Here is a 10481-nt window from a genome sequence, read left to right as displayed (position 1 = left end):
AATTTTACATATAGAAAACTGTAAAAGATTTTTTTTTAATCAGTCAATTTTCATTTACCGTAAATGGAAAGATTCTATATGTGTCCAAATAAAGATAAGTAAATAAAAGATGTAAAATGAAAAATATAGGGGTTTAATTGTATTGATTGACACCCCCCCCCATAAAAAACATCAAACACATACGCCATAGAAAGAAAGCAAAACAAATAGCAAATATCAGTGATACTAAAAATTATAGAAAGAAACTGAATTAAAATAATAAAACAAATAAACTGGAAACTTAGGATGATGGTAATATGTATTTATTTGTATTTTCCAGATGCTGGGACTATGTACTAAAACTCATTTGTTAAAGTACCCTAGGTCAGATGTTTATCAACAATAAGAATTCAAGACTAATTAAGCACATAAATATTATGAAAGAAATAGAGTTAGAAAAAATTCCTAAAGGAACTATAGATGAAAAGCCAGATTGAAAGTCATGATAATCAGAAAGAGGCAGGTATACAAGTATTTTTAAAAATAATTTGAGATTTTTAGCTTGAGTAACCCAGCATACATTTTTGCTTGGACATGTAAAGCAGGCTCTCAGAACTTCTAAAAATACATATACAGAGAAATAGTTCAGTGAAAAGATGCATCTAGGAGAGGCTAACAATGTGGCAAAAGATAAAGGTCATAAAAATGCTTCAATTTTAATTTTATTTGTTCTCTTATAGTTTTAGTTATCTTATGTGATGAATATTTCTTCAATGTGTATAAATTCCAAACCCGTTTCTTTTAACACATGTTTTACATATGAAAACCAAGAAATAAATTCCCAAAGAGTCAAGGTTTGAAACAAAACAAAGGATTCTTTCACAAGAGTGTTAATGTCATCAGAATATTATCTAATTATTCAATATAGATTGAAAGTCAATCTTCCATTTCCAGAGTAAGTCTTCCAAAATCAGCTCTTGCACCTACATTTTATTAAATATTGGTTAAAGAAAGTGTGTTGTCCTCTAGATGTTGTTTTGACTTTTTGTGTATGCGTTTACTATCATCATTTTCTACGTAAGGAAGTGCCTGTACCAAGTCAGGAATATGACAGTTGTTTTCCATTCGTTTTGATGAGTTTGAGCTTTTGGTTTTGCCATCTAATAAAGGACTTTCCGTTTTGAATTTTCCTTGGAATTCGGTATTATTTTTGTTATTCTACTTTTTACTCCATATCTCCTTTAAAATATTCCAAATATTTTTTTTCAAACCATGAATGTAACATCCAACTTGCTCAGCAATAATTGGTTTCCACAGTTTTTTCTGACAAGTAAATTATACAAATCACATCTAATCTAAAAAAAAACAAAAACAAACAAACATATATAATGAAAATAATAGTTTATTGTGCCATTTTTTGTGTGTATTATCATAACAGATATTTAACAAAGGACTTACAATCAGAAAGATTTTTATTGTTTAAATATAAAAAAATTAAATATTTTCTAAAAATACATCACAATGTCTTAAAATACTTATAATCATATATGTAATCTCCTGTATACATTCTGGTATTATACACATTTACCTCTCCAAAGTTATTTTTACTTTAATTTATTTCTCACTAATATAAGACGCATCTGACAAATTCTTCTTTAAGAAGGTTGTACATCTATAAATATATGAATATACTTTTCTGATGAAGTACTGTAGATCAGGTTACAACAATGCAATTATCATTTTACATTTTACCAGTAATTTTTACCCCCAATTGTTACTCTGACAGAAAAAAATCTTGTGTGACTCCTGATTGGATGATACTCGTATTGGGGTTATTTTCAATTGAAAGTTTATCCATTTAGGTCTTAAAAAATCAGAAAATTAAATTCATATTTATCAAAGTGTAAACAATATATTCAATGTATCTACAGAGGGGCTATTAAAATTTTGTCTTTCCTATTAAGTGCAAAAAAAAGACGTTATAGGTAAATTTCTGCAACATGATCATGTATTTTTTGGCTGTAATACAACACTGACATTTCTAGTACCAGGAACTACTACTTTTTTTGGTTAGTTTATTCTTAAAGAAATAAAATATAAAACACCACTGGTACCCTATTGAAAATGCATTACAAATAAATGCACTCTTGTAACCATCAGAAACAAAGTTATTCATCCAGTTTTCATAAATTTTGATTTATAAAAAGTTTGCATTGTTATTTTATATTTATTCTATACATAAGTTGGCAGATCAAATTCATTTTCAAAACAATATGATTTATTGCACATACAATTTATTTAGAAGACTCCATTTGACATTTGTGAAATCTAGACATACATGAGGTAAACTTCATTTCAAATGACATACAAAGTCAAAAATAGAAATCATAGTAAAAACATCTTGTCTCTATCATGTCTATAATTTTTGTTTCTTGTTGAGAAGGAATATAACAGCACCTTATATCAAACTTTTAAGAGACAAAATGTTCTAGAATCCTTAATATGTAATGCTTGAAAAAGCTAAAAATAAGTTAAGCATTGTTCAAAATGTCTCTATTACAAAGTATAAAAATACAAAAAATTGAATTTGGTCAATAGACCACAAGTTTTTAATTTGGCACATTTGTTATAAAATCATTGAAAATTGAGTTGCAAAGAAAATTTAGTTTTTACAAAAATATACTAAATCACATTATATCAAATATATACTTTTAAATTTTTGTACATGATAATGGACCACATCCCTGGATTGACCTAAAACTCATGTTACATTTTAACATTTCCTGATTGTTCCTGCATATATCCAGGATTTTCATAATTCTTCTTCTGTGGATGGCTGAAAGAATCATCACTGGCAGACTCCTCTTTACGGTATAGTGACCTTTTGGACCTGAAAAAAAATTATAATATCTAAAACACTGCCGTTTTCTATGAAGCTAACGAAAAAGACATAGTATGAATTAAATGTAGACATCCAAACAAAGGGGAGAGGTTGTGGGCTAGGGCTAAAACAAAACATGAATATAAGAATGATAACAGTTCAACTGACTTCCCCTAAAAGAATTGAAATAATTCTGGTCTCAATTAATACAAAAGAACTTCTCACAATTTGTATTGCTCCCCCACTCCAAACTATCATATGTTGCTGAAATAAAATTCTTTTTTCTTTCAACAAATACTTAAGACATTAAATGTACTAATGCATTGTTGATAACTACATGCTGCCATTTCAATGTCTTTTAGTTTGCTTTTATTGTGCATTTGAATGCTGAATCATACATGAATAAGAAACATCCACTTTATTCCAAAATTATGTATAATTGTGTTGTACCTTCAAGTCCTTGTGTGTGTTTTTTTTTCTTTCTTTTCATTATGGATTTTGTGTGCTTAGTGATCCTTCACTCTCGGAGAGTATAAAACACCAAACTCCCTAAAATTTGATGAACCCGAATTTTCCAGAACATTCAATTTATATTAGACGATAATTTGTGTTCCTCAATATATGTAAACATTTTGTCTGTCCTTTCAGTCTATGTAGACATTTTGTCTGTCCTTTCAGTCTATGTAGATATTTTGTCTGTCCTTTCAGTCTGTGCAGATACTTCGTGGGTCTTTTCAGCACATTGGGATATTTTGTTTGCCCTTTCAGTCCATGTACCTGTAAGTCCATGAAGATTTAATGTTATGTCTTCTTACCTGAGTTTACAATTGTAGAAAAGTGATACCATTGTTATAAAGCACAGGATTCCTATAACAACAGCCAGGATAGTCACTGTCTGCTTATTATATACACTATCTTCCTCAGCTCCAACTTTAGATACTTCGGTTTCACTGTTACATTTACAGGATTTATCTGTAGAAAAAAATAATTGGACTGATAAATATTAACCTTAACTATTTTAAGTACTGTGGATTCATTATTATTCGTTGTACACCAATTTTCGTGGATTTCGTGGGTACAGGTGAACCAAGAATTAAAAATTCAATGAATTACAAATTTTCTGTAGGCTTGTATGTAGACCTTTGCAAAACCATGAAATTAAATATCCATGAAAAATGCAAATTTTCCTCAATCCATGAAAATTGGTACCAACGAAAATAAATGAATCCACAGTAATAAACTGTTAACACAAACAAATGTCTCACCTGTGAAACTTAATCACACAAACTTCAATTGTTTGACACTGCTGGTACCAGAAACAGGGCTCACAGTCAAAACAAACACCATCTTGGTTGAATTTGAAATGATACTGATTCAATAGTACATCAGTTACTGTATATCAGTTCTTACTTTGAAGTGAATGAGATGAGGTGACTGTTTTCTTTTCTTCTGTTTTCATAAAATCATTTTTGTATATGCTTTAAGTTTAAATTTACCTCTAATTCACTCAAGAATGACAAATGCTATGCACCATTTCTGGTACCTATACATTATGGTGTTATAATCCAGTACAAAAATAAAATATTATATGCTGAACATGGATTTGGTCATTTTTGGCAACAAATTTACTTCTCTAAAGAATTTATGCAATTATATATTATATACAATTAAAACGAGAACAGCAATGACAGTATCTGTTAGACCAAATATTCATAACTTGCAACAAGTATCAGATAGAAAACACATCAAACTGGACTTTTACAGCTTAGTTTTGGATTATTGATTGATAAAGGCATCTAGTAATAATTTTTTTCATTTTGAGAACATCTGATAAGAAATATAACTATTTGTCAATTAATACAATAGAAAGAAGTTGTATATATAAGCTGATCTCGGACAATTCCTTTATTCAATAACATGTTGATTTCATTTTCCTAGAAACATTGTAATATATATTCTCAAAGATAAAAAGTATTATTGATGAAGATTATCTAAGATATTTAGTGCTCAATAAAGTGAATTAACCCTGCAAAAACCAGGCAAGCATAAAAAACAATAAAAATTCTTCTTAAGGATGTTCGCTCCTCTTGTTTTTGATTTTTTGTCAGACATTCGAAATCCTCTGGTTTTATCCATGTTTTTTCATTAAGAAATTTTGTCCACTAACCCCTACTTTTCTTTTCATAATTTTATTACATATACTTTAAAAAGCCATATTTGAAAATCATATAAAATCCTTATTTTTTCAATGTTTTTGAAAGAAAAAGAGTGCCAATGTTAAATGTATGAAAAATCTAGAGAGAATCATTTCCCGCCAAATTTTCAATGGCTTATATCTCGAAAACAAGCACACGGACCCTTCATTTTTTTCTGCCTTTTTAGTTCCTTCATTAAACTATCAATTTATGACAGTTTTTCAAAAAGCTTGTTACTTTGAAACAGAGTAACGAACATCCTTAAATGTGCATCAAACACAACAAATGTGTATTTGTTAATTACTGTCATGAATTATATATATAATTACCATATTGATAAGGTAATTAAGGATATAAACTTATTTATTATTATTAGCAGTAACATTGTATGTTTCATACCTGAACTATCTGTCCATTTGTTGTCACTATTAGATGGGTCACATGATTTACATTCATCATCTAATTTCTTGTCATTAGAAGCAAAACATTGGCCATTTATTATACAAGTATTGTTCTGCAAAAATAATGAAAAAAATGATTATTCTATTACTGGCTAAATTGTCAGTCTATCTTGACAAACTGTTTGGTAATATAACTTAAGATTCTGGGGCTCTTTTCACAAAAAAAACCTATAATAAAAATTGATCATAAGTTATACTGAAATGTTCATGACTTACAAGTATTTCTTTATGAAATGAGTCGCTGACTTTCAGATTGGATGAATTCAAATTACATTCTCAGATAACATGTTATATAGTGAGGATAAGGTTACAATGCCTGAAACACAGCTAAATCAATGAAGGTTTGATCTACAACGTTCCGTGCCTATTTTATAATCTATCAAGGACCACAACTTCAAAACAGCAAAAGCAATAATCATCAATATCCAACTTAACCTCTATTTTGTCGTCAGTAACAACATATTAAATCATCATTTTTTCTGTTTAGTTTCTCTCTATATCTTGAGTTTTTGCTCAAAACACACAAAAGAGGGTAAAAAAAATTCCTCATTTAAGGGCAGTCACTCCTAGGAAGAGTGAAAGTCTACTTACTATATCAGCAAAATTTGACTTGTTTGTGGATCTTGCATTGCTGATCATTTTTGTTGTATAAAGTTTCTATTTATCTATTATAATTTTTATCATATAAGGCAAAATGCAAAAAATTGGTAAAAAATCGTCATTAAAGGGCAATAACTCCAATAAGGAGTAGTCGGAGAATTTCCTCTATAATAATTTTAAATGTAGATCTTGTCTTGCTGATCATTTTTGATTATTTAAGTTTCTATCTATCTATTATAGTTTTTAAGATATTGGACAAAAATGCAAAAAAATGGTAAAAATCGTCATCAAAGGGCAATAGCTCCAATAAGGAGTCAACTGACGATTTCCACCATGCAAACTTATTTCTAGATCTTGTCTTACTGACCATTTTTGTAACTTCAAGTTTCTTTCTGTCCATTGTAGTTTTCACAATAAGAGGCAAAAATTTTTAAAAATGGTAAAATTTGTCATTTAACCCTTTCACCGATAGCGGCCTGACATAAGCTACTCTGAGATGATGGCTTCCCTGGCTATTATGACAGAAGTGGGAGATCTTCATATTAAATATCAATAAAAACTTGTCTGTAGTTATTTATTTCTTTATATTATTCACTCACACCATGGACACAGTTTTGTTAATGTTTTGATCATTTATTCTTCATAAAAAATCAAAATTTGCAAATTTTTGGCATTAGAGAGATGAAATTCTCAAAATTCGACTTTTTGACCCAAAATCGTAATTTTTTAACCCAAAGCGGCAAAAGTTTGAAAAATTCAACAAGGTTGTACTAATTCCTTACATCGAACGATGTCCATTCCAAATGTTTTTGTACATAAAACGGCATTTTATGTCAAAAAAGTATACTAGTCTGGCTTCAATTCTTCCATATTCTTTCAAAAAAAATGTTTCCTTATTTCAAATTCGAGTAAAATCCGTAAATTTCATCTGATTTTGACACGGTTTTCAACAAACAGAAGCGCCATGTTTACACATCCATCCGGGTTTTCAACAAAGAAAGATAACTTGTGTTTCTAATGTTTTTAGTCGGAAATGTAAAAGAGGTATTCTGATCCCGGTAAACCAGGACTCATCGTCAGCTGTCTGAAGCGTGAATCCAGGTAAACCGGGATTCATCGGTGAAAGGGTTAAGGGCAATAACTCTTATAAAAAGTCGCCCGACAGTTTTGACGTCAACAAACTATTAGTAGAGCTCAACATTTTAAACATTTTTGACTTGTCAGATCTTCTTTATAATGGTTTTCAAAATAACAGACAAAACTTGCATTTTACCCCTATGTTCTATCTTTAGCCATGACGGCCATCTTGGTTGGCAGGCAGGGTCATCAGACACATTTTTTTGAAACTAAATACCCCAATGATGATTGTGGCAAAGTTTGGTTAAATTTGGTCAAGTAGTTTCAGAGAAGAAGATTTTTGTAATAGTTAATGGACAAAGACGACGGACTTTTCTCATCACCAAGTGATGAGAAAAGCTCTCTTGGGCCTTTGGGCCAGGTGAGCTAAAAAACAAATACAGATATAATAGAGCTTTGTTTGTCATGACTTTGCCATTCTTTACTGCTTTTGTAATTAAACATTAACAATATTATTCAAATAACAAGTTATGATATAAAAAATCATTGAAAATATACCTTTCTTTTATATTGTATTGCTGGTGAGGTTTTTCCTGATGGTGCACAGTCAAAGCACACAGAATCATACACAGTGTGAAGATACCAGTCACTACTGTATCCCTGTCCATTGTTACTGATGGATATGTACACCCCATCTCTGACTTCTGGTAAAGTACACGTGACCTGGTTGATACTGACAAATTGGGCTGGTGCAGATCTACCAAGGGAAGCTGGTTTACCAAACACTGGTCCCTGTTAAAAATACAGTATTTTGGTTTTAGTAGTCGTTTTAATATACAATTACATGACAGGTGCCACATGTGGAGCAGGATCTGCTTACCCTTTAAGAGCACCTGAGATCCCCCTAGTTTTTGGTGGGGTTTGTGTTGCTCAGTCTTTGATTTTCTATGTTGTGTTTTGTACAGTATTGTTTGTCTTTTGATCTTTTTGTTTTTTGCTGTGGCAATGTCAGTTTGTTTTCGACTAATGAGTGTGAATTTCCCTTTGGTATCTTTCACCTCTCTTTTAAAATGAATGAATAGCTAGTTGGTCAACAAATACAGAAAACAAAGGTTTGACTTAAAATAAGTATGATGCTTTAAAGGGAAAGTCGCTGATTGCATATTTTAAAATATATCTTTGCATACACAATAAAGTGTGTACAATTCTTACCTGTGTAAACTGATAATGGCATGTAAGGGTAGTTGACTCCACAAAATTGTCTCCATAAACTGTGACAGTATTACAATCATCTGTGATCCTCCTGTCACATCCACAACTTCCTGTCCCAGTAGGCTGTATAATCATGGTGGGAACCGTGTCTTCTGCTGATACATCACAGCTAAGACCAGTGTATCCTGCTGCACATCTACATACACCTGAAATTAAAAATAGCACATAAGACAAATATTATTTGATATCCAATCTCTTAACTCTACCTGTATCTAAGAAGGCTTTGTTCACTTGGTATGCATGTCTTCTTCAATTCTGAAGCTGAGTTTCAAATATTATTGGTACCATGTATTAAACCTTTTTTGGTTTTCATCAGGTCCTCTGTAAACTCCAATACCAGTAGTTTGAAAATTCTTTTTATTATGCTATTCCCCAAAAAAATATAATCTCCATTAAAATAGGTACCAACTTTCACCCCAAATACCCATCACCATCAAATCACCATACTATAAGCCAGGTTGCACTAAGATCATTACAGATTCCTTAACCACCTTCCCCTAACAAATTGGTTGTTAACTAATTCAACATATGACCAAAGTACTGTAGTATTGGCAAAATATGCAAGACTTAATGTAAAGCTTATTCTCAGAAACTGACTTCAGGTTTTCAGAACGTTGATTTTGAACCTAACTTCATACTAGTTAATAAAATGCTCCGCTGGGCACAGCTTGATACGACCGCAGAGGTCGAACCCTGAACAGTTGGGGCAAGTATGGACACAACATTCAAGCTTGATACAAACTGACTTTGGATTGTGATTAAATATTTGACACAGCATAGGTTTTTGACACAGAATGAATGTGGTCTAAGAACTTATAAATTTCTAATTTACCTATTAAAACCATATCATTATTATTTGCTTTTATATATAAATCAGAAATAACCAATTTAAAATGGAAAATTTTAAAGAAAAAAAAAGGAAAAAAAAGGGAAAAAAAATTCCTCCCCCCAAATTTTTTGAACTCCCTTAATTTTTTTTATGATTCATCACCCCCAAACTCAATCCCAGCCTTCCCTTTGTGGTATGGTAACTTGCAGTACAATTTTAGAGAGATCCATACACTTGAACACAAGTTATTGTCTGGAAACTAGAAAAATGCTTGTTTTTTTGCCCCTTTTTGGCCCCTAATTCCTAACATTTTGAGGCAATTTCCCCAAAAAATCAATCCCAGCCTTCCCTTTGTGATATGGTACCTTGTAGTACAATTTCAGAGAGATCCATACACTTGAACACAAGTTATTGTCTGGAAACTAGAAAAATGCTTATTTTTGGCCCCTTTTTGGCCCCTTATTCCTAAATGTTTTGGGCAATTACCCCCAAACTCAATCCCAGCTTTCCCTTTGTGATATGGGACCTTGTAGTACAATTTCACAAAGATCCACACACTTACACACAAGTTATTGTCATGAAACTAGAAAAATGCTTGTTTTTTGCCCCTTTTTTGGCCCCTAATTCCTACAATTTTGCGGCAATTACCCCCAAAATCAATCCCAGCATTCCCTTTGTGATATGGAACCTTGTGGTACAATGTCAGAGAGATCCATACACTAACACACAAGTTATGTCTGGAAGTTACAAAAATGATTATTTTTGGCCCCTTTTTGGCCCCTAATTCCTTAACTGTTGGTACCATAACCACCAAAATCAATCCCAACCTTCCTTTTGTGGTATTGAACCGTATGGTAAAATTTCATAGAGATCCATTCACTTAAACTAAAGTTAGAGTGCAAAAACCAATGTGTCTTCGGACGACGAAGACGACGACGCCAACGTCATACCAATATACGACCACAAAAAAACAAAAAATCATTCTTATACAGGTAAAAATGAGAATACACATATATTTTTAATCTATAATATGAAATTAAACAGACCTAGGAAAATCCAATAGCACGAGTTCGCTTAATCTATTTATATCTATATTTACGTTTACATCGCTTATATGGTCATCGGATAACTTTAGAGGTCAACTCGATAGTTAATTAGATGGCGTCTAGACTCAAATACGCACGAAA

General features: G+C 31.4%; 1 protein-coding gene across 1 annotated transcript in view; it reads right to left on the bottom strand.

The window, feature by feature from the left end:
• Positions 1-1363: 1363 nt before the first annotated feature.
• The window catches only part of LOC127733493 (uncharacterized), a 48364-nt gene continuing 39246 nt past the window's right edge, over positions 1364-10481 (bottom strand). Inside the window, exons 21-25 of the mRNA XM_052242846.1 lie at positions 8406-8611; positions 7752-7985; positions 5455-5569; positions 3676-3832; positions 1364-2869 (exon numbers count right to left, since the gene is read on the bottom strand). Coding sequence (XP_052098806.1) covers positions 2746-2869; positions 3676-3832; positions 5455-5569; positions 7752-7985; positions 8406-8611 — 836 coding nt within the window. The 3' untranslated portion in view covers positions 1364-2745. The remainder of the gene's footprint in view (positions 2870-3675; positions 3833-5454; positions 5570-7751; positions 7986-8405; positions 8612-10481) is intronic.

This window comes from Mytilus californianus, unplaced genomic scaffold (assembly GCF_021869535.1).
Source record: "Mytilus californianus isolate M0D057914Y unplaced genomic scaffold, xbMytCali1.0.p SCAF_3, whole genome shotgun sequence".
NCBI lineage: Eukaryota > Metazoa > Mollusca > Bivalvia > Mytilida > Mytilidae > Mytilus > Mytilus californianus.
The sequence above is the reverse complement of the archived record's forward strand: the minus strand, read 5'-3'. Positions and strand labels throughout refer to the sequence as shown.